Source organism: Gnatocerus cornutus, chromosome 3 (genome assembly GCF_029298725.1).
Source record: "Gnatocerus cornutus isolate USDA-ARS CGAHR chromosome 3, icGnaCorn1.1, whole genome shotgun sequence".
NCBI classification, from domain to species: Eukaryota; Metazoa; Arthropoda; class Insecta; order Coleoptera; family Tenebrionidae; genus Gnatocerus; species Gnatocerus cornutus.
In genome coordinates, this window is record NC_142235.1 from 17,590,600 (window position 1) to 17,616,138 (window position 25,539).

Here is a 25,539-nt window from a genome sequence, read left to right on the forward strand (position 1 = left end):
AATCCACTTTTTGTGCAACAATAAAAAGGTCACAAACTCAAACTAATCTACTTAATCCAACCAACATCTTCGCAGTTTTATATCTCTTCTAGTTTTATTCGCAGTCGTAAACCCACAGACTTCCTTTATTATTTCTTCAATGTTAATAAAACGTAGAAACTCTTCTTCTTCTTAAAACGGTAAAAGCAATGCTAATTTTCGCTAGTAGCGATATCAAATGACATTTAGTAGTAATTTGACGTCACTATCTCTTACGTAAATTACGATTATGAAACGTAATAAAATATTACAGTTCAAACCAATAAAATTATCTAATACGGAAATGAGCTAACTTGAGTGAGGAGCGGAGTTTCGGCGGGTAAACACACAATTAGTTGTTTAATTGTTTTATTTTTATGAACCTACATTGATTTACGAAATTACAGTCTGAGGTTACATTTGGGTGAGCCTATACAGAATTGACTGTTTGATAACTAAAAAGATTTATTCTGTAACTTGGACAGAACAGATCTTCACATTTGTTAAAAAATTACATTACATATTAAATAAAATTGTACAACATAAATAAAGTTACATACATTGTGGTTTGATAAAAGATCAATTCACATTGCATTAAAAACAACCATAAAATACAATATAAACAGTTTGTATAAAAAATACTACCGGATTAAGGGAAGCACAGAAACAATTCCTCTTAAAAAATCCTTAATTTGCACACGTTTATTTGGCCTATCGTTTCAGTACATCATAAATGTTACAGCCGATAATCTGGAATGTTTCATAACAATTAATTAATCCATAAATTCACGATATTACAAATAACATGAGATTCGCTCCATACAACTAAGACAATCACAGAATAACAAAACTAATATCAAATATTAGAATTATGAATTTTTTGTTGTACCATGTCTAGCAGGATATCCGAGTATTGTTCCATCATAGTCACAACCGAATTGGGGCTGCTGGTGCCTTTCGACACCAAATCGTTCAATTTTTTCACAGTGTCCGTCTGATTGACGTCCACGTTTCCATTACTCTGCTTCAACTTCTTAAAAATACAATCATGAAGAATCTTATGGGTGTTCAAAATGGACAGTTCTAAATTCTTGACCATGTCCATTTTCGCCACTGTGGTCTCATGGGTGTCCGTTTCCGTGTCATTCAACCGCTTGTACAAATCCACAACCTTATCAGCAGCCGTGGTCAGTTCTTGGATAACATCGTCGCACAACTGGTGGGACACTAAACCAACCATCATGGTACAATTTTCATACAAAAACCGACTTACCTTCAACGGTGGATAAGTCGAGATTGTCCTCATCATTGGTGATGGTCGAGTCCAGATCCGGTTTGAGCTTCTCGAAGTGTATAGTATGGCGGGCCACTATAAGTCGCAAAAATATTGTAGGCAACTCGGGTGTAATCACCACGTACTGTAGCCGGCACCAAATTCCGTGTTTATGACTTCATTAATTGCACAAAGGGAGGAAACCACCACAGTACTTGATTCTTAAATTTTGTTATTTATGACAGGTGTCGACATCACTCGACTATCAGACAGGGATAGTTGGGTGATCACTTTTACCAATGCCTGTCATAAATTAGAAGATTTAAGAATCAGAAGAATTAAGTCATAAACATGGGATTTGAGGCCAAGTTTAGAACTCACCTTTGGACTTGTCTTTATTATTGAGATGCTTCCTCGGGGTGACGACTGGAGGCCCGTTATCAAAACTCATCCGATTCCGCGGCGCCACCGCCGGTTTGATCGGCGGCGCCTCCACCATCTCCTCGTCGGAGGTCGACACGTTGTCCACCCCCACCGTGTTTAAATTGCTCGTCGAATACGACTGTTTCTTCCTGCTCTGCAGAGACTTATTAATCTTATTGTGGGAGCTAATCGTCGGCCTCATCAGCCGCGACATTTTCTTCTCGGCTTCGTTTTCCGAGTCCGACTGGTTTAACACTCCGCTGGAGCGGCTCCTGGTGATTTTGGCGTTATTTTTGGTGAATCTCGAGTTACTCCGGGTGGCGGTGGAGGGTTTCTTCCCTGAAACTACAAGTGGGTGAGGTAGGGGCGGGTTTGAAGGGGGAGAAGCGAGAGAAGCGTGCGCATGCTTAAGAAGATCTCACAGTTTCGTGGGACAAGATGGCGGATTGTAACAAAATGGAGGTTAGGTAAATGTTAGTTTCAGGGCTGCCAACATGCAAAAATTCCCAAAGCCTTCCCCGTGGATTCCGTGAGACGGGATACGATCAGTTCGCGCCCGTCAATTTGTCCCCGACAATTCGTCCCCAATCCAATTTTATTCCGAAAAAGTCTGAATGGTTCTTTATAATTTAGATCTTATTGTGTAAGAATGAGTCAACAGATTTATCATGTCAGTTCTAGTTTTTTTGATTTTCAATTGTTTTTCCTAGTTTTGAAGACGCGATTCTGGCAACAAGAAAAGGAAAATCAAAAGTCAGTCAGTCCAATTTAATTAATTTAAGTTTAAATTTACGAATTTCATCGATTTCTCTCCGGTGTTTAGTCTTAAATCATAAAATTTTACATGTTTCTTTAGACCAATTATTGCGTTTTCAACGATTGTCACTGCAATCTTCTAAGTCTAAGCGATGTTGCTCAAACATTTAATGGCATTATTTGTAGAGTAACAATGATTTTAAAAGAATTTGAGGACTTTTTCAAAAAAAAACCTACTGAAATACAGTATTTTTTACGGTTTAGCCTGAATTTGACATTAAAGTAGTTATTTTTTTGAAAACTAGAGCTGATCTTGAAAAACCAATTACTGTTTCGTAATCAGGATGCCCTGAATATTCAGAAACCTCTTTTACATCTTTGGAAAAAAGTACCTTTCAAGCTGTGCCAAGTCTTTTTCACTAATAATCCATTGATTTCAGAGCCCTAAAAAAATTAATTTTTCTTTTTTTTCCAAAGAAGTCTCAACGGTTCTTTATAATTTAAACCTTATTGTGTAAGAATTCGTAGATAGATTTATCATATCAGCCCTAGTTTTCTTGATTTTTAATTGTTTTTCCAAATTTTGAAAGAACGAGAAAAGGAAAATTAAAAAAGATTTTGATTTAAATTTACTATTTTCATCGAGCTGTCTTAAATCATGAAATTTTCCATATTTATTTAGACTAGTTCTTACGTTTACAACCGATGCCACTTCAATCTTCTAAACGATGTTGTTTTAACATTTGGTGCTATAGTTGGTGAAGTAACTCGACTTTGAAAAAATTTTAGGACATTTAAAAAAAAAATTGAAATACAGTATTTTTTTTCAGCTTGTTTAAGCTGAAATTTGACATCAAAGTGTCAATTTTTCAAAAACTTGAGCTGATCTTGAGAAACTTATTACTGTTTCGTAATCAGAACGCCCTGTACATCCAGAAACTTCATTTCCACCTTTGAATTGATGATATGATGGATTGATCGATCAGTTTATGTTTTTTGTTTAATAAAAGTTTGTTTAACACATTTTTACATTCCCTCGCCTCTATGAACAATTCGTAAATGTAAACATGGCTTGCCTTAATTAGTTCACACTATCGCAAGTCTACTGTAATCTAATATAATAATATTGTCGTTGGCAAATAAACATTTATAAAGAAGACATGAACAATTTTTTCGAATTTTTAAGAAACATGATTGAATTTTCATAAATTTATTATAAAGTACAAATGAAAAGATTTTTTTAATTCAAGAATATTAGCATACAAATTTTAAATAATAAAAAATCAAGTCCAAAAATGAAAATTTAGTGATTTTCTTTTGCTTGTATGAGAATTAAGATGAATTGGGATTTATTTTCACATTTTTTCTGTATAATAATAACAAAAAACTATTGAATATTCAAGTTACAAAAATATTAATATGTTCTTAAGTATTTTTGTAGTAAAAACAGGCAAAATGAGGTACCCAATGTTTATATTGATTCCGGATTTGGAAGTTAAAATAGGCTTCATAAGCTTCACAAAGCTTTAAATTTGTTGCCAAATAATTTTTTTTGCTTTATACTTTAATAAATTCATCGCAAATAAAACAGAATGTGTCAATACCTTATTTACACTATCTTGACGCCATTTTCTAATTTAATTATACCCAAAAACGGTTTTTACAACAATGATAGACAAGTAAACACTCACTATTTTGTAATATGCAAGTTGCTACCATTTTGGTCAATGTACTACTATTTTTTGCTCATAAAATCAATAAAAAGCAAACTTTAGAAGCTAAGAAGATTGGATATTTTAGTGTTTTTCGATGTCTAGCACCAGAATCTATGCATTAGAACAGAAAACCAGAAAAAAATTGTCGACAGCGCATGTAAACAAAGCTTTCAGGGACAAATTTGCAGGGAACGAAATAACTGGGAACAAATTAACCGGGAGACGAGCTTTGGACACCAATTGCCGGGGACGAACTGTCGGGGGCAAACTGTCGGGCACGAATTGTCCCCAAATCCCATGAGACCTGTCTTACCTTCGATTTTATTTTTGGACCCCACCGGCTTTTGCATGCTTAGATCGCTTAAGCTGCACGATCTACGCAAACTGGTTTCCGGGCTGCTTTCGCCTACATAAACTGTAAACATGCAAAAAAAATCACCAAAACGCAAAAAAAAAACTAAATAAGCGATTCCATGCAAGGGTCCACCGAACGATTTGCTGCATTTTTGTACAGAAGCGCTTTCCACATCCAACATGCCGATATAATCACCTTCCGGTCCTTCGTTGTTAACATTTTTGACTTTAGCGTCGTTGAGCCGCCGCTCGACGAAGCTGGGAAGACTCAAGTTGCGCTTGCGCAACTTAATAGGAGTCGCCTGTAACTTGGTTAAATCATTGTAATAACTAGTCATGCTCTCATACATGCTGGAGAGGGCTCGCACCTTCCCCGAAGACATGTTCTTTTTGAAAATATCCACCAAGTTGTTAATTTTTTGGATTTTCTTCTGGATCTCATTAAGAATCTTAATATTCTCCAGAGCGAACTGGATGCTTTCATAGCGCTTGCTTTTATCAAACTTGTCTTCAGACCATAAGTTTACAGAGTCGTACACCTTCCTCTCCGTCTCAATGTTAAGATTGACCTCCGAGTCCTTCGCGGTTTTATCTAACGAGTCGTACAACTTCGTGAAGATGTTTGGACTCGTCTCTAAATCTTTCTCCACGTTCTTTTCCTTGTAACTCAACTCAATGGTGTTCTCATCGGTGACGTGGCGGTTATTCAACTTATTACTCTTCATACTATAAAAATCCTCCTTTTTAACATACTCGTAGGAGGTCTTAGTCTTCCGGGTTTTTGAGCTGTGTCTTCGGACGGCCTTCGGAGGTTTATGGCAGATCTTCTCCCCACTCATAAGACTCTTCGTGAAGAGATGCCGGTCCAAACTCGACGTCTCCTGGACGTGGTTCGTATTCTTCTCGAATTTCAGCGTGGTTGCCGTGTAGTTCTTAACACCGCTCTCGAAGATCTCCACGTTAAATTCCGGTTTGTTATTCAAGACGTTGCAGTATCGGCTCTTGTACTGCTTGTTCTTCGTTTCTAAGCTGGGGATGTACATCTCGGAGGCGCTGTTTTTGACTGAGAGAGGTTTCTTCTCCTCGGTGTTCTTCACGTTCTTTGAGCGGACTTTTTGGTCGGACTCCACGAAGAACGCCACTGGGGTCTTCGCGATGTTTTCAAACCGGAGGAGTTTCTCCTGGAACTCCGCGCTCGCGGTGGTTTTCTTCGCCACCACTTCTTGTGGCGTGGGGAAGTCGGTTTGGGTTTGCGACGTGCGCATCTTGCGGGGGCTTACAGGGGCGCTCCCCAGGTTCTTCGGGAGGGATTGCGAGTGAACCACTGACGGGGGTTGGAGGTAGCGTTTCTGCGGCATGAAGAGGACTTCCAACGGAGCTGACTTACAATCAGAGTCGTTGGAGAGGATGCTCTCCATGCTGTTACAGTAGCTCTTTTGCTGGATCGGGTACTCCTCCAGGAGGTTGTCGTCGCTGAGGATGCTATCCTGGCTGGTTTTGATGTTGGGGTTCAGATAAAAACTCTCGCTCTTGGGGATTTCGTAGTCTTCGCTCTGATAATTGCTGAGTTCGTTGGAGGAGACGCAGCGGCGTGGAGGGACGGTGCTCTTCACCTGCTTGTTAAAAACAGAGCGGAAACTGTAGTCCTCCAGAGAGTCGGAGCTGAAGTTCCCTTCTTCCTCCTCCACGCCTTTCTCGATCTGCTCGTATTTCTTACTGAAGTCCTTGGAGAACTTCTCGATGTCGCTGCAGATCTGCCGGAAGCCTTCATCCGGGTCGATCTTCTCGATATCCACGAAATAACTGAAGGACTTCCGGTTCGCCTCCTCTTTTTGTTGGACGAAGTCGGAGAAGCTCCGCTCTTCACTAACCGGAGAGACAGGCAGACTTTTGTGCAACTTATACTTAACTAGCGTCTTATCCAACTTGAGCTTCCTCGGTCTGATCAGTTGATCATTAGCTAATTCTACATTGGCAGCGTGTAAAGAGGCAGTGTTGAGAATGTGTGAAAGCTGTGAAGTACTTTTGGCGATATCCTGCATATAACACCCACACAGCTGAAGATCGGTCGGTACCGAACAGCTGATGGACTCTTCCGATGGGTTAGTACCGCGATCGTTCGGGTTTAGTTCAAACTGCAAGCACGCGCATTGATCTTTACCTGTTTTTTTCGCCCATTTGTCGCGCTCCGGGATGTGGGAGAGGTCGTGGATGGACTGGCTGTACTTCAACGGACTAGAATGACCCACCTGCAAACACCCGTGAGTTTCACCCATGGAGGAGTGCGCGCCTCTTACACTTTCCAACTTCTTCTTCGTCTCGGCTATCCTCTTGCTGAGCATCTGTCGCTTCATCGCCGCCTCCGGATCGCTCTTGGTCTGCTTCACCGCGTTGATCGCCGCCATGTTAATATCCGTGCTCCTCGTCAAGAACTTGCTGGAGATGGACGTCTTCCCCGGCGTCACCTCCATTTCCGCGCCGCTCATGCTCTCAAAAGTCGATTGTAAGTATTTTTCTCGACTCCCCAACTGGTCGAGAGACTCTGAACTGACCGAAAAGAGCGACATGGGGTTGCGGTCGGTGTTCTCCCCGCTGGGGGTGGACGCCTCGTCGTCATCGTCGTCGGAGTCTTGGCTCCCATAAGTCGACAGCGACTGTTGGATGACGAGTTGGGGCCCAGTGCCCTTTTTCTTTCGTTGGGATTTGCGGAGCTCGTCGGCGTCGATGTTGGTAACCGTGAACTCGCTCCCGCTGGCGGAGTCCGCCGGGTTGGGGTAGTAGAGAGGACGGTGGCGGTACTCATGGTCCGAATCAATATCGCCATCATGAGCCGTTGATTCGAAACCAGTGTCCGTAGAATCGCGCTCGCGGCGCCGGATGGTGATGTTCTCCGTCATCTACAAGCGCAAATATACAGTGTGGTCAAAGAAAGAAATAACGGACGTACCCGCCGAGTCATCACGACCTCCTTGCGAGTCTCCTCCAGCGAGCTGTCTTTAGAGCCATCGGAATCGAACCTCCTCTCCGGCAAGGACATGGGGTTGTTTGAGTAAAAGTTCTTCATTTCTAACGGATTGTCGGCTCTTTGGGCCCACCGACCTTTCGGCACCGCCACATTCTTCGTCTGTGGGGGTAAATGACTAGTATCTTCGTTCAATTGTTTCTTCGCCCATTGTGGTAATTGGCCGATGCTAAACCTGCAAGTTCCGTGAGTCAGATTTTGCTGATTTGCGGACAATTCGTTCCCGACAGTTTGCCGCCGACAGTTCGTCCCCCGCAAATTTGTACCTGCACGTATTTGCGATCACATACAATAAAATGTAATCCGATTTTCATAATTTCTTATTTGTATGTGGCAACAATTCGGCTGTCCCCAGCAAATACACGGTATCTGCTTTTTAAAAAATTTTTCACTTGGCCTAGAAATGACATTCACAAATGATTTGAACTCTACTTTTGTCATTTATTGGAAGATTTTTAAATGATAAAAAAATGAATGATAAGTGTAATGTTAAAATCATTTGTGAAGACATTTTAAATGTCATTTCTAGGCCCAGTGAAAAATTTTTTAAAAAGCAGATACAGTAGACTTTCGATAATTTGAACCTCGATAACTTGAATTTCTCGATAATTTGAAGTTTTTTCTCAGTTCCTCGATTTCTCTCGATAAATTAAAAAATTTCAATGCATTTTGGTCCCCTCGGTAATTTGAAGTGGAATCGAGAGCTTTTTTCCCGCCAACACTCTATAATTTAAATTTTTTCCTCCAGAACTTTCGTTAATTCAATTGCATTGCCTCGCATAGGCACACAACAAAAAAAACAAAACTGAATTCTTAAAAATTCCGTTGCAGCTTCAAAATCGAATTTTGTATTAGTCTGCTTTCGTAAATTTGAAATGTTTTTATGTTTTTGTCACTGAAGAGCCATGAGCTATAGAAAACAAAAGTGTCTTTAAATTTATCAAACTTCATCAAAATCTGTGTAAATTAAAAAAAAAAAGAAACCGTATGATATTTTAGCATCCACTTTATCGACGGTTTAGAAAAATAAAGATATAAATAGCTGTGTACATAAATAAAATAAATTTTCAATCAAACTCTTGTTTATTTCAATTTTCTTCTCTTTTTCTATGAATTATTTGAGTCACACTATATGTATAACTCTCGATAATTTGAACTTTGTTCCCGCTCCTTTGGATCTCAAATTATCGAGAGTCGACTGTATTGTGTTTTTGCTTGGGACAATTGAATTGTAGCAACCCTTAAAATTGTCATTTAAAGTAATTTTTTAGATGTTCCTTGCATCTGATCATTAAAATGTTCTTCTTAATATATTACGGATTTACAACTTTTATGTAATTTTTTATTTTTAGCGGACACGTAGTGAACAATTAAAAATTCATTTGCAGATGTTCATTCTTAAAAAGACATTTTTTGCGACCATTGAAAATGATTTAGAATATTTCTCAAACAATAATAATAATTTAATTCTTGTTCAGACTCTTGTTTGTCGCATGCATGCTAATACAATTTTTTGTGTCTTTCTATAAATGGGGTCGACCACTTTTAACCCCGACTCTATGAAAAACAGTTCTCAATTTTTTTTCAAATTTTTGTTCTCAACCCAAAAAAAGTTATGAATTTTTCCAAAAAATGACTTTTCTACAGGATGTTTTTGAAATGCATCTACAAAAAGCGTGTAGTAATGCCTTGACACAATTTGAGCCTATTAAGAGAAAAAAGTTTTAGTAAAAGTCTTGTTGTTTTCGAGCTAAAATTACACAAAAACTTCAATAAATTTGCTTGTGCGCTACTAAATTTAAAAGTTAAGAAACTCAAGTTGCTGGTTGCTTAGGAAACATGCCATTCCAGGTGCGTTTTTTGCCAGTGGTGTAGAAAGTTCGTGGATTGGGGTTAATTATACCTTGTCAGTTTTTGACCTAAAAATTGGTTTTTCATACTTCATACTTCTTCTGGAATAGCACAAAAAATTTTGTCCATGCATTTCAAAAACACCTGTATTTTCAAATAGCTATAACTTTTTCAGAAAATAACTTATTGGGACGCCTTTTTTTTTCAAAATTAAATTTTCTCAAAAAAAATTCAATCAAATTTTCCCTTTTTTTGAGAAAAACCGTTATTTTCTCCAAGTTCGCAATTTTTTATTTTTTATTTTATTTTTTTAATTCTGCGATTATTCCTGTATATCCGAGAATGGGCCGATTTTTTTTCTATTTTTTTAATCATTGAGAAAAAATTGTAAATTAAAAAATTTTTATTTTTATTTTTTTCTAAAAGCTTTTTCATACAAGAAAATAATATAATAAAGTTAAATTTGAATCCTAATAGTTTTAGAATAAAACTCTAAATTAGGTATACAATTCTGTAAAATCTATAATTTAAAAAATATATAAATTATATCTCTATAATTTAAAAAAGAATAAATAAAAATTTTAAAATAGTATTTTATTACACGTATTTCGTAAGGCGAGTATTGTAGCACGAATGAGTTTTCAAATAGAATGAGTGCTACAAGTCGTCTTATGAAATGAGTGTAATATACTATTTTTTCTACTTTGCATTGTAAATAAATTTAAAAATTGCATTTGAAAGAAATTATTTTCGATTAGGGATTTTTGACAAGTTAGGTTGGTGACAAAAGAGGTAATGACATTTGTCTAACAAAATTTCAATTCAAATAATTACTGACGTTTTCTGTTTAATTTTGCAAAATTAGGTATTACAACGTTTGCTTTTCTTCTAATTCATTATTCCTAAATTTACATTTTCGTGATCATGATGATGATCATCATTGAGGTTTTGATTCAACGTTTAAGTGCCGGCATAATAACATAGCCAACATAACCAAAAAAAATTACTGTTTTGCGTGCTATAATAAAAACAATTGTTTTTATTGTGAAACGCGTTTGCGTTCCACAATGAAAGTATTGTTAACGCAAAGTAGAAAAAAATATTTTTTCATTTAAATAAAAAAATAAAATAAAAAAAATCGGCCCACTCAGGGATACGAAAAACAACATTTTTTCTCAAAAAACGCGAAAATTTTATTAAATTCATCATTTAAATTTTTTCTTGTATTTTTGTCTTAAAAATAATAAAAATACAATTCAAAACAATAATTTTGAAAAAAAAAAACGTCCCAATAAGTTAATTTTTCAAAAAGTTTTAGCAATTTAAAAATATAAAAGCATTTTTTAGAAAAATTCATACCTTTTTTGGGTTAAGAACAAAAAAATTGAAAAAAATCTGAGAACCTTTTTTTATAGAATAGAAAAAGATATTTTTTTTTAACTAAATCAAAAAAGGTCGGGGTCAAAAGTGGTCTATTTGGTATGGAATACCCCAAATGTTTTTATGTACCAGTGACAATTTTATAATACATTATATTTTTTTAATTGTAATAAAACGAATTTTCTTAGTATAAGCTACCTTGTGTTGCAGATATGAATTTTAAGTAAAATTATATAATATAAACCACATTCTTCAATTTATTACTAAAGATCCCACCGGGACGAATTAAACTGGGGGCAAATTGCATGGGGACGAATTGTCGAGGGCTAACTGTCGGAGACGATCTAGTCGTATCCCCATTTTACTACTTCCCCTCGCAGACTTACCTATAACTGGCGTCCACGTCGTTGTCATACATATCCCTACTCTCGTTCAAGAGATCGTTATCCAGAGTCTTCCCCTCCCTCATGGCCTGCTGGCTCAACCTGGCCACCATCGTCACGACCATATCATGCGGAACCTTCCACACAAAAATGCACCCATCGCCGCTCGCCGAAATCAACCGGCGGCAGTCGTTGGTGAACCGCAGTCCAGTGGCCAATTCAGAGTGCCCACACATGGACGCCATGCACTCCCCGGAGTAGTAATCGTACACTGAGAGCGACTTGTCCGTGCAGGACGTCGCCAGGTAGATCCCGGATCTATCCAACACGACTTTAATCAGCGTCCCGTCGTCTCCCGTGCTCCCTTTGAAGCTCTTCGTGTGCTTCCCGGTGTTGACGCTGTAGATGCGCACGTTCCGGTCTTGACACGCCGTGAGGACGTGCTTCTGCCCCGTGTCGACCTCCATGTCGTACAACGTCGTCTTCCCCGTCGCGTGATGATCGCGCGTGAACTGCGGCTTCCCACCCAGATCCCCCAACGACCGGAAAATCAAACTTTTATCGGCGCCGCAAGACACCATCTGCAGGTTTCCATGATGGCTCATAAACCGCACCGCGGTGATCGACGACGAGTGGTCGTCCAAAGTCTGCAAGAACTCATAACCGCGTTTCACGTCGAACACGTGGAGTAGCCTGTCTCTGCTCGCGCTGGCCATCAAGTTCAGGGTCGAATTCGGCCCGCAGTACTCCAAACAGAGCACTTCGGAGTCGTGCGCTTCGATTTTACACGCTTCTTTCATGGTGGCGGTGTCGTGGATGCGGATATTTCCAGATCGATCGCCAGACGCCAGATTCTTACCATCGGGACTCACTCGGATACAGCGGACGCCGTTTCTTCCGTCGTACGACGTCTCCTGGAGCTTGTCGCTGTTGTTACCCACCGACAAGTCCAGGTCTTTGATGTAGGAGAGGTCTTTGTCCACGTAGACGACCTTCAGGAGCTCGTTGCTGTAGACGTTCGGCCGGTAGATGTCGCGGACGTTGCGATCAGAGACTTTGTCCAAAGTCCAGACGCGGATGGTGTCATCGGAGCTGCACGTCAAGAAGCTACCAGGAGGAAGGGGGCTGTTTGGGGGGGCCATTTCCACCCCCCAGATGCAGGCGGAGTGGTAGAGGAACGAGAAGGACTTGCCCACCTGGAATAGTGCACAAATTGAAGTAAATTCGACGACTAATTCGGGGAGAGGTGGCCCTCAAATATAGATGGATCTCAATTTTCCGCGGCCCTCAACTATAAAAAATTTCTTACCCTCTTGATGTTGTAGACGTCCCAGACGTAGATGGAGTGGTCATTATAAATACTTGTTAGTTTATGATTAGTTTCGTTGTAAGTGAGCGCTACTGTATCAGGATATTTAGCATCGTGCGGCGGCGAAGCCATGTGACTGCAAAAGACGCGATTACAAAGAAGGATGATCGGAAGCCCCACTCACTTTATGCTAGTCCCCAGGCTGACATCCACCCCCAGGTAGTGAGTCCTTGGAAGCGTCGTGACAAACCGAAGTGTGGCAGGATCGAAGCATCGAATAATTCCTTCGGCGCAACCGACAAAAATATAATTTTCTCCTACAGTAATACAATTGGCACTTGTTGTCTGTAATCAAACTGTCAGTAAAGAAGAATCAATTTATTTATGGTTGCACCCACCCTTAATTCTACCCATTTATCTAAAAGTCTTCTATTGTTGAATTCACACAAGAGCCCCGACCTGGTGATAGCGTAGGTGCTATCGCCGCATTGGGCCTTGCCGCAAGCGACATCACAGAAATAATTATTCCTTTGTTCACCCAGAATGGCAGAACGTCCCATCAACGGCACCGCCTCCTTGTACTAAAAAAGCGCAATTAAAACCCATTAGCGCCCAGTGTCCTTTAGATAGAACAGCCAGTTTACAATTTTTTTTAAGAACTTTAGAATTGTTTTTTCTGTATGTTTTAATTTTTACTATAAACTACTGTCTTTTGACTTTTCATTAACATTTTTTTTCAAGCAAATGGTTGTTTCAGTTTTTAGCAAAAAAAATGGAAAAACCTCGGTTTTCAGTGCATTTATCACTTCACCGTATTTAATTTTTTTCCTGTAAAATCATAAACTGAATACAGGTGTCCCTGAACTCGTGACCCAGAGAAAAAAGGCTTATGAAGGCAACAATTCTGAATCAAAATTTCGAAACAAGAATTTTTTAGCTGAAAAAATAATCGAGATAAGACGAAGACGAACACACGGTGGCCAATCAAAAAGCAGAACCGAATTTGAAAATATTCATTGGTCAGATGAACATTAAACTCTCGTCTTTTACTCCACTTCTAGAATGAGCTTTCGGGATTGGTTGTTAATTTTTATCCTTTCTCGAATACTATTGAGGTATTCAATACCAAATCGACCACTTTTGACCCCGACCCTTTTTGATTCGGCTAAAAGTTTTTTTCTTTTTCTACTCTATAAAAAACGGTTCTCAGAATTTTTTCAAATTTTTGTTTCTAACCTAAAAGTAGTTTTTCCAAAAAAGTGACTTTTATATTTTTAAATAGCAATAAGTTTTTCAAAAAATTAACTTATTGGGACGTTCTTTTTCAAAATTTTTGTTCTAAAATGTACTTTTCAGAAGAAAATACAAAAAAAAATTAAGATGATAAATTTAATAAAATTTTCGCTTTTTTGAGAAAAAACGTTATTTTCTGAAAAAAAAAACTACAATTAATTCTGCGATCATTCCTGCTCTCCCAGAGTGGGCCGATTTATTTATTTTTTTTTTATTTAATGGAAAAAATATATTTTTAAAATTTTTATTACTTTGTTTTAAGTTATACAATAAAATTATTGCAATTATTTTACAGGATTGTATACTTAATTTATAGTTTCATTCTACAACTATAATTCAAATTTAATATATTAATTAAATTAAAAGTATCAAGTAATATAGCTTTCTTGTTTGAAACGTTACAAATTTTTTTTAATAAAATTGTCTTATTTATTATGCTTGTTTCGATTTTTTTACTTTGTTGCCACCTTCTTTTGTTTAGCAACCATCCCTTTTTTCTCTTATTTTGAAAGAAGTACATTTTTCTTCATTAAGACCCAAAATTTTGCAATTTTTGACAAAAAATAAGCAAAGAAAAGAATATTTAATACGACCCAGTGGGTAAAATACAAAAAAAATCACATCCAAAATTATAGTAATAATAAGTAAATAATAATAATAATAAATAAGTAAATGTTTAAATTGAGCTCTATTAACTGCTAGACAATGACCTAATCGATATTTATTTTTAACCACTTGTTTTGTCAAAAATTACAAAATTTTAGGTCTGAATAAAGAAAAATATGCTTATTCAAGATGTGAAAAAAAAAGTATGGTTAGCTCAGAATTAATTGAAGTTTTTCTTGATAAAATAAAATAAAAAATAGAAAATGGCGAATTTCGAGAAAATAACGGGTTTTCTTAAAAAAAAGAGAAAATTTCATTGAATTTATCATCTTAATTTTTTTTTGAATTTATTTCTGGAAAGTACATTTCAAAATTAAAATTTTCAAAAATATAAATATAAAAATGTAAATATAAAAGCCATTTTTTGGAAAAATTCGTAACTTTTTTTGAGTTGAGAATAAAAATTTGAAAAAATTTAAGAACTGGTTTTCATAGGGTAGAAAAAGATGAAGAACTTTCAGCCAAATCGAAAAGAGTCGGGGTTAAAAGTGGTCGATTTGGTATGAAATATCGCTATTAAACTCAATTTTTGCTTTGAAATTTACCATTTGTATTGCTGTCGGCACCCTTCCTTGCTCTCTGGGGTGCGAGTTCTGGAACACCTGTATACCCTGTATTATGTCAGTGGCAATTTAAGGGGGAATGCGACGTCAACGCTCGCTCGCGTTGCCTCCCTATCTTCTTGAGTAGAAAACTAACAATGCCATTTCTAGAATAAACATTTTACTTTGAAATACAGGGTGACCCAGAGAACAAAGAAAGGTGCCAACAGCAATACAGATGGTAAATTTCAAAACAAAAATTGATTAAATTTAATAGTATTCAAGAAAGGATAAAAAATTAACAACCAATCCCAGAAGCTTATTATAGAGGTGGAGTAAAATATCCTAGGCAACGAGAGTGTAATGTTCATCTGACCAATGAATGATAGTACGTGTCCATAGTTACCGATTTTCAAATACTGTTCTGCTTCGGGATTGGCTACCGTTTTTACTTCATAACTCGATTATTTTTTAAGCTAAAAAAATTTCGTTTCGAAATGTTGGTTCAGAATTGTTGCCTTTATAAGCCTTTTTTCTATGGGACACTTGTATAGGACAGCTTAGAAAAAAATTTGTATGTAGGATCACTCAGGTATCTAAACTAAACTTCATAATATGTAAAATTTATGAAAATAAATTTATTTCTGGTAGCGGGCGTTCATGGGTTAAACCACCTCCACACGCCTCCTCCGACTTACCTTCGATTTCCCATACTCCAGATACCAAAACTTGACGTGTCTATTCCCGACCGTCACGAAATAGCTGCCGTTATCCGCAAAAGCCACGGATTTCACCTTCGTGCTGACTTTATTACTCGCCACTTTAATATTGTTCTTCCAGTCCCAGACGTTCACGATCATGTCATGTTGGGTGCCTACACTCACGACGTACTTGCCGGAGGGTGAGAATGCGACGCAATTCACGCCGTACTTGTGGCCCATGAACTCGGCCACCTGTTGGGGTTGGGGCGCTAGACCCGGATGACCCGGAGTCGGATCCGAGTACAAGTCCCATACCCGGACTGCTGGCTGGTGGCCGCATTCGCCTGTCACCACGTAACGTCCGCATGCAGAAAAGGCCAGAGATGAGATGGTTTTGCGAGAGGTGTTGATGATGTGGTGCTGCTGCTCGGTCTTTGTGTTGAACAGGACGACGGTGCACCTGAAAAAGAAACACTATAATAAATACACGTGTCTAGATATTATTATTCGCGCTTGAAGGTCAGAAAAATTCACCAGGAAATAATAACGGATATGGGAAATTTACTAAAAAATCTCCTCCGCGTCGAGAACGACCTTAAAAAACATTCATTATTTATATCACTGGTCTAATGGTAAACAACACTAATTATCACTAATAAGTTCATAGTCGTTCCCACAACTGTGCTATTGTTCGCTGTTGTAAAAATCGTGTCTTATCGTCGGAAATTAAGGTCAGTAGTGACTTATTGGGAATAAATAAATTCAACAGAAAATAAAATCGAACGGAAAGTTGCTACAATGTTGCGATTGTTTGTTCGTTTCTGGATCTATTCCAAGAGAAATGTGATAAGCTCGTAAAGAAATTATTTATTTGATGGGAAATGCTGTAATTTTCCGTGCTTTATTGCTCAATTTTCATAATTTTGTAGTATTGTTTGAATGGAAACGCAGGAGATAAAAGTTGTTCAACGACGCCAGAGCTTCTAAAATTCTGGAAATTCGTTAGATTCTTTGCGAAATCGAAAAATTCAGCGAATCCAAAAAATACGAAAAAAAAACGGTTAGTTTAGAATTAAAAGGATGCAAGGACTATAAATAAACAAAAAAATAAGAATTTTAGAAAATCCAAGAGCTGAAAATCCCAATTTAGAACCCTAAAAAATCGAGAATTCTCAAATTTGAGTCCGAAACCCAAAAACTGGCAACTTTACCGTCTTCAAATCCAGATTTTAAATAAAATAAAAAAAACTAAGAAAAGTTAAAAAAATCTAGAACTTTGCAAATTGAATTCTTTATCCTTCAAATCTTTTGATTGTTCGGAGCAACAATTTTGTATTTTGGTGTGGCAAATATAAAGATCGAAACTAGTAAATCCTGAAAATTTTTACTTTGTAACTTAAAAATTACCCAATTTGCGGAACTAAATCGCGACGTGAGAATTATAAGGTTCTAAGTGATTTTTTGTGAAAATTTAATAAATAAATGTTTAATAAATTAAAGAGATATCACTGATAACGTGAACACTGATCAATTTAATGAAAATGTTAGTTAGAACCTTATAGTTCTCAGGTCGCGAAATAGAAGGTTTTGAGAAAAAATTCATCAGTCCCCCAGACGCCGATATATTTTTTTCACTTCTCACTGTGTGAAGTTATAATTTTGTAAATTGGTGTGTTTAATATAAAGATCAAAACTAGTAAATCCTGAAAATTTCAACTTCGACTTTGTAACCTGAAAACTGTCCAATTTACGGGACTAAAAAGAAGGTTTTGAGAAAGAAATGCTAATTTTTTCCTGATTCTAAAAGGAAAAAAAAATCTCATCGTGTAGAGTTACAATTTTGTAATTCACTATGTTTAATATAAAGATCCAAACTAGTAAATCCTGAAAATTTTAACTTTGTAACCTGAAAACTTTCCAATTTACGAGACTAAATATGTAGGTTTTGAGAAAAAAAAATCCTAATTTTTCCTGATCCTAAAAGAAAAAAATTCATTTCTCATCGTGTGGGGTTACAATTTTGTAATTTGTTGTGTCTAATACTTTGATCGAAACTAGTAAATCCTGAAAATTTCAGCTTTGTAACCCAAAAATTGCCTAATTTACTGGTCTAAATCTAAAGTTTGAGAAAAAATGCTCCTGTCGCCCTGATGCCGAAACAATTTTTTTTTACTTCACTGTGGGGAGTTATAATTTTGTAATTTTGTCCATTAAAGTCCATAATTGTCCAATGTAAAGATCAAATCAACTCGATTACTCGAAATTGGAATTTGAAGCGCCCAAAGTTGCAGATAACGAATTTTTCCAAAATGTATAAATCTGGATATCAACGGAACTATGACAGATAGAAAGATGCTGTTTTCACCGTTGTTTTCCTCTGAGATTTGGCCAATTGATAGATCTCAAGCTACTCTTTCGATTGATGTATCAAAGGTATTAAACGTCATTTTCGCACCGACAAAGTTGATCAAAAATAACTCTGAAACGACCCTCTAAAAACTCAAGTTATTAGTACTCATTTCACGCAGAATTTCACTAAAAATCCAAATTATCTGAAAATACCGACAAACTGAAGAAACTGAAAAAGCTAAAATAACCAAAAAATTCGAGATATCCGAGTGGATAAAAAAGCAACTTTTCCTTATAACGTGTAAATAGCTCATTTATCGTCTTGATTTTAATGAAACAATTGAAAAGCGTATAATTTATATTCTCGTCTTAATTTTACGCTAACTTCTTTCGCATTACCGTCTTTAAAAGCATTTCAACAATGTTGCAACTAACGTCATACATGTTGGTGTTGAAACGATTCTTCACAGAAAAGTCACTTTCATTTTTATCCCAAAATCAGCTTGAATATTTTTAATGGACTTTCCCTCCAAGGACGAAACAAGCCATTATTAAATTAGCCCTTGCAGCTCGAGAACCCTCATTTTCATCCACTGTACCGCAGGCTTATCTTACATCATCATCTAATTATAAAACTATTAAAGTTGTTTCCATTATCCCAATTACGCAAATCATACGTTGCATTTCTGCCTCCAATAAAACCAAGCTCCTTTCGGTCAAATATTTCTGAGAATTTATTGCGTTACATAATATCTCGGAATAGATTTTTACCAGAAAACGACTTTTTGTTCATTTCTCCTTCCATCCGTCTAATAAGAACTAAAACTGACAGAAACTTCGTTACTTATTAAGCTGAGCTTCTCGTTGAAAAAATCCACTAAAAATAAGATGGAGGTGATAAAACCTACTAAATTATCAACACAACTGCTAAATATTCAACACTGCAGTGGATGGAAGTCACTATTCGTCTAGTCCTCGTAAACCGCAGCAGACGAGTAAATTGAAATCAAGAAATTTCCTCATTTCCCAGTCTCTGGATCTCTCAGTAATTGCCCTAGAAACCTTCAGACTTTATTACGGATCTCGTTATCTCGCAGCAGGTGCAAAAAAATTGTTCCGACTGACCAACTTCACAGATCGGAAAAAAAATCTTATCGCAAAAGAATCGGCCTTCCAGCAGTTTCACTTCTCTAATTGTTCATTACTGGTTGGACCTTCTTCTAATTAAAACAGTGAAAATCGAAAGGATTATTCTCTTTGTACTGAATTTCGCTAATTATCCTTGCATCATGAGCAAATAAATACACGTGAAGATACTGCGTTTCTCGTTTGACAACATTTGCTGAGGTATTACATAATGATTATTTATAGAGCTCTGAGATTTGCGTAACATTTGTTAGCAATTTTTCGATTCCTTCAATGAGATGGACTGAAAAGTGGCGCAGTTCCAATGCAAATATGAACTCATTGATTTTAAGAGGAATTGGGTAACCTTCACTCAACCTCTTTTCAGCTGGAAAATCAGTCTCGACGAAGAAATTGCTTGGAAAAAAAATGGAAATTGTTGCACTTTAGTGGGAGTGTTTGGCTTGATTTGATTATAATTTGCCAAGTTTTGACACCTACAAAATGGTCAGTTCGAAATTCCCATCGCCAGGTGTGATGGCAAAAGAAAAGGCGAATTTGCATACAATGGTGCGGAGCGAATCAAACTGAAAAATTGGCGAATATTGAGACGATTTGCGTGGAGATCTTCGAATTAGCATCTGTACCAAAAGAGATTTATAGCGTGTTTATTAACTTCGTCCATCTCAATAAAAAAAAGATCCAAATATCTAAGGAATCCAAAGGATCTAGAAAATTTAAACAAAAAAAAAAGAAAAATGTGAAGATAAATTGGGGCAATCCTTTTTTAATCATCGAGAATAAGTAGTCCTATTCTTTTTCAAAAATCACAAAAGTCTAAAGGAATTTACGAAAGCTGACGAATATTTAAGAAAATCAAAATAAATCCAAAAAAATCGAAAAATCCAACGCAATGCAAATAATATGAACGTGAAAATCAATTAAAAAACAAGAACAAATTTAGAATATAAGCAAATCCAAAGCCTCAAAAAAATAGAGTTTTCAAATTTGAAGTTGTAACCCAAAACTGGAAACTTCAGCGTCATAAAATCCCTATTTAAATAATAATAAATGTAACTTCTAGAAACCCAAAAAATGAGAAACTAAGAAATGTTGGATAAAGTTTTTGTTCCCAGACAATTGATTTTTTGTTATACTTCAAACCTTTTGGTCGTATGGCGTTATAAATTTGAAATTTGGTGTGCCGAATAAAAAAATCGAAACGAGTAAATCCTAAACATTGCAACTTTATCACCCAAAAATTGTCCAATTTGCAGGACTATATAAAAAGTTTTGTTAAAAAAATTGCCACATTTTCTCGTGATCCCGGAATAAAAAATTCTCATTTCTCACCGCGTGAAGTTACAATTTTGTAATTTTGCGTGTTTAATAAAGAGATGTAAACTAGTATATCTTAAAATTTCAACTCTCAAAAATTCTCATTTCTCACCGTGTAAAGTTACAATTTTGTAATTTTGCGTGTTGAATACAGAGACCTAAACTAGTAAATCCTGAAAATTTCAACTCTATAACCCAAAAATTGTACAATTTGCAGGACTACATAGAAAGTTTTGTTAAAAAAAATTGCCACATTTTCTCTTGATCCCGGAATAAAAAAATTCTTATTTCTCACTGTGTGAAGTAACAATTTTGTGGTTTTGCGTGTCTAATAAAGAGATCTAAACTAGTAAATCCTAAAAATTTGAACACTATAACCCAAAAATTGTACAATTTGCAAGACTACATAAAAAGTTTTGTTAAAAAAATTGCCACTTTTTCCTTGATCCCGGAATAAAAAATTCTCATTTCTCACCGTGTAAAGTTACAATTTTGTAATTTTGCGTGTTGAATACAGAGATCTAAACTAGTAAATCCTGAAAATTTCAACTCTATAACCCAAAAATTGTACAATTTGCAGGACTACATAGAAAGTTTTGTTAAAAAAAATTGCCACATTTTCTCTTGATCCCGGAATAAAAAATTCTTATTTCTCACTGTGTGAAGTAACAATTTTGTGGTTTTGCGTGTCTAATAAAGAGATCTAAACTAGTAAATCCTAAAAATTTCAACACTATAACCCAAAAATTGTACAATTTGCAAGACTACATAAAAAGTTTTGTTAAAAAAATTGACACTTTTTCCTTGATCCCGGAATAAAAAATTCTCATTTCTCACCGTGTAAAGTTACAATTTTGTAATTTTGCGTGTTGAATACAGAGACCTAAACTAGTAAATCCTGAAAATTTCAACTCTATAACCCAAAATTTGTACAATTTGCAGGATTACATAGAAAGTTTTTTTAAATAAATTGCCACTTTTCCCCTTGATCCCCGAATAAAAATTTCTCATTTCTCACCGTGTGAACTAACAATTTTGTAGTTTTGCGAGTCTAATAAAGAGATCGAAATTAGTAAATTCTGAAAATTTCAACTCTATAACCCAAAAATTGTCCAATTTGCTGGACTATATAGAAAGTTTTGTTAAAAAAATTGCAGCTTTTTCCCTTGATCCAAAAATAAAAAATTCTCATTCCTCACCGTGTGAAGTTACAATTTTGTAATTTGGCGTGTCTAATAAAGAAATCGAAACTAATAAATCCTGAAAATTTCAACTTTACAACCCAAAAATCGCCCAATTTACAAGACTAAGTAGAAGATTTTGAGAAAAAATGCCACTTTTTCCCTGATCCAGAAATAAAAAAAAATTCGTTTGACATCGTGTGGAGTTACAATTTTGTAATTTTGCATACCTAATAAAGAGATCGAAACTAGTTAATCTTGAAAATTTCAACTTCATAACCCAAAAATCGTCTAATTTAAAGAACTAAATAGGTCATGTGGAAATTTGCCAGTCTCCCTGCAGCCTAAGTCTTTGAGCCCAGAAAAATAGTGACCAAAACTTATCCAACATTCGAAATTCGTTTTGAAACAACCGGAAAATCCTCAATTCCTCCCATTATAAACGTATTTGCCGCGAAGTTGTAAACCAAAGTCCATTTCTCCGCAAAACAATACGAACAGCTTTAAACTTGGAAGACTTTGCATTTGAAAGCCTTTTGTCCAATTGTTGAAACAGCGTCGACAATCTCCTCCTTATCAGACATTTAATCCGAAGTAATTGATAATTTAAACCTATTTATCGCAACTCCCACATCCCCCCAAAATGAGGCGCTTCAGGTGGCGCAAAGTCTTACCGGATGTTCATATTGATAGAACCAGCGAAGCTGAAATTTTTCATGATTTTCTTTTTGTTTACATTCACCGCGCGCTCAAATTCACGATCGAATCTGACAATGGAACTAATTATTGCACGACCATTCACTTCCAACTTGAACTTTATAGTGACCGCGTTATTTCTCTTCCTTGCGGCAGTAGTCCACTACATCGCAAAAGGGAAAAACTGCGCGATAATTACAAAGCATCACAGTACTGGAAGTCAGTGAAAGTGTCTACATATGTATTTTTCTTCACACTTCCGGACGTTTTCTAAGCAATTTCCACTTCGTGTGGAGACAACAATAAATAGTTTGCAATTATATCTAATCTTACCCAGCGGGATAGGCGATGGTGCCGTTGGTGTCCGAAGCCAGAGCTGCATTGCTAGATACCGTCACTCCCAACACCTTCTCCAATTTAATCTGCAACGAAATCACGTCATAAATAACAAATTCCAGCCGCAGAGATGAATTATTATCAAATTAAAGCCACACACCCAGGCTGCAACTTTCATAAAGCACGCCTCTTTATCAATTTATCAATTAAGAGCGAATTGCCTCTTTCACATGTGTTTGATAGATTGACCGTGACAATGCAAAACGTTGCACAGATTAACATCAATAGAAAGTCAAGTAATTAATAGAAAAACTTTTTACAACGAGCCGATTTACAAGGACGCCTCAAACTTCATGGGCGTGCCGCAGAAACCGAAACTAAGTCAAAGATGAACTATGCGAAAATTTACGAAGACTTTCTATTCGAGTGAAAGAAGCCGCAAGTGCGATGTGTGCCGCGTTTTTATGCCTCATTTGCAAAAGAGCTCTTCCAAATCTCATCCTATCTAGGTAGCCTCGAAGATCAAAATCTCAAGTTAATTGACGGATTATAGAAACCACTTACTCGGATTTTTATTATTTTATTAGTGCATAACATTTAAATTGAGACGACTATTCTTGGGAAACCAGCACGTGTGATTCTTTTCACCCATTGTCGAGTTTCGCGGTTTATTTAAGTTGTCACCTGTACATGTGAAAAGTTACATCAGTATGTGGCAATCGATCGTAAAAATTGTTGAGATATTACGTTTTGTTTTGTTCTGTTGTCAATATTTGCGCATTAGAAACGTTTGAGTGTCGTGATGAAACTCCCACGCAAAATAAATTATTTTTGTATTATTTCGCAAATAGAATGGGAGCACATGTTGGTGCTTGAGGCACACCAATAGACGGAGCATGATTTGTGGTCTTTTGCTCTACAATTTTTTCAATTTGGTTGAGTTATTGAACTGTTCAAAATGAGTAACTTCCCAAAATTTCGTAGCTGTAGCACTAAAATTGTCAAAATTATGCTTTTTGTGGTAGAAAAAAAAAAATCTAAAATTTGTGTCTTTCGCTCTGCAATTTTGCAATTTAATGGAGTTAATGAATGACTCAAAAATAGTGATTTCCCCAAACTTCATAGCTGTAGCACTTAAATTACCAAAATTACGAATTTTAGAAGAGGAAGTAAGACATTTTTGGTTGGGCTTAAAAATGAAAATTTCTAAAATTTGAGTCTTTCGCTTTAGAAATTTGCAATTTGGTGGAGGTAATACATAACTTAAAAGTAGTAATTTCCTCAAATTTCATAGCAGTAGCGATAAAATTACCAAACTTACGAATTTTAGTTGAGCAAGTCGGAAATTTTTGGTTTGTCTTTAAAACAAAAATTTCTAAAATTTGAGTCTTTCGTTTTATAATTTTGCAATTTGGTGGATTTCATACGCGACTCATAAATAGTGATTTCCCCAAATTTCATAGCAGTAGCGCTAAAATTACAAAAATTTCGAATTTTAATTGAGGAAGTCGGATATTTTTGGTTCGTCTCAAAAATAAAAATTTCTAAAATTTGAGTCTTTCGTTTTATAATTTTGCAGTTTGGTGGAGTTAATACGCGACTCAAAAATAGTAATTTTTCTAAATTTCATCGCTGTAGCACATAAATTACCAAAATTACGAATTTTAGTTGAGAAAGTCGGAAATTTTTGGTTCGTCTCAAAAATAAAAATTTCTAAAATTTGAATCTTTTGTTTTACAATTTTGCAATTCGGTGGAGTTAATTCACGACGCAAAAATAGTAATTTCCCCAAATTTCATAGCTGTAGCACTAAAAATTACAAAAAAATCGAATTTTAGTTGAGGAAGTCGGAAATTTTTGGTTCGTCTCAAAAATAAAAATTTCTAAAATTTGAGACTTCCGCTTTACAATTTTGCAATTTGGCGGAGTTAATACATGACTCAAAAATAGTAATTTCCCAAAATTTCATAGCTGTAGCACTTAAATTACCAAAATTACGAATTTTAGTTGAGAAAGTCGGAAATTTTTGGTTCGTCTCAAAAATAAAAATTTCTAAAATTTGAATCTTTCGTTTAACAATTTTGCAATTTGGTAGAGTTAATACACGACTCAAAATTAGTAATTTTGCCAAATTTCATAGCTGTATCACTAAAATTACAAAAATTTCGAATTTTAGTTGAGAAAGTCGGAAATTTTTGTTTCGTTTTAAAAATAAAAATTTCTAAAATTCGAATATTTCGTTTTACAATTTTGCAATTTGGTGGAGTTAATACACAACTCAAAAGTAGTAATTTCCCCAAATTTCATAGCAGTAGCGCTAAGATTACCGAAATTACGAATTTTAGTTGAGCAAGGCGGAAATTTTTGGTTTGCTTTAAAATGAAAATTTCTAAAATTTGAGTCTTTCGTTTTACAATTTTGCAGTTTGTTAGAGTATACACGACTCAAAAATAGTGATTTGTCCAAATTTCATAGCTGTAGCACTTAGATTACCAAAATTACGAATTTTAGTTGAAGAAGTCGGAAATTTTTGGTTCGGCTTAAAAATGAAAATTTCTAAAATTTTAGTCTTTCGCTTTACAATTGTGCAATTTAATGGAGTTAATTCACGACCCAAAAATAGTAATTTTCAGAAATTTCATAGCTGTAGCACTAAAATTACAAACATTTCGAATTTTGGTTGAGAAAGTCGGAAATTTTTGGTTCGTCCCAAAAATAAAAATTTCTAAAATTTGAGTCTTTCGTTTTACAATTTTGCAATTTGGTGGAGTTAATACACGACTCAAAAGTAATAATTTTTCCAAATTTTATAGCTGTATCACTAAAAT

At 35.9% G+C, this 25,539-nt stretch overlaps 1 protein-coding gene across 5 annotated transcripts in view; it reads right to left on the reverse strand.

Moving 5' to 3' along the window:
* Positions 1-370: 370 nt before the first annotated feature.
* Positions 371-25,539, reverse strand: part of Wdr62 (WD repeat domain 62) — a 45,122-nt gene continuing 19,953 nt past the window's right edge. For 3 of the 5 annotated variants that reach the window (XM_088031652.1, XM_088031654.1, XM_088031653.1), the window contains exons 3-15: positions 22,709-22,797; positions 15,684-16,146; positions 12,883-13,065; positions 12,669-12,829; positions 12,485-12,620; positions 11,179-12,371; positions 7,487-7,736; positions 6,837-7,436; positions 6,701-6,788; positions 4,499-4,600; positions 1,673-2,059; positions 1,292-1,387; positions 371-1,245 (exon numbers count right to left, since the gene is read on the reverse strand). In XM_088031652.1, coding sequence (XP_087887778.1) covers positions 875-1,245; positions 1,292-1,387; positions 1,673-2,059; positions 4,499-4,600; positions 6,701-6,788; positions 6,837-7,436; positions 7,487-7,736; positions 11,179-12,371; positions 12,485-12,620; positions 12,669-12,829; positions 12,883-13,065; positions 15,684-16,146; positions 22,709-22,797 — 4,119 coding nt within the window. In that variant the 3' untranslated portion in view covers positions 371-874. Of the gene's footprint in view, positions 1,246-1,291; positions 1,388-1,672; positions 2,060-4,498; positions 4,601-4,735; positions 6,789-6,836; positions 7,437-7,486; positions 7,737-11,178; positions 12,372-12,484; positions 12,621-12,668; positions 12,830-12,882; positions 13,066-15,683; positions 16,147-22,708; positions 22,798-25,539 lie in introns of all 5 variants that reach the window. The other 2 variants (XM_088031651.1, XM_088031655.1) reach the window with 2 other exon arrangements.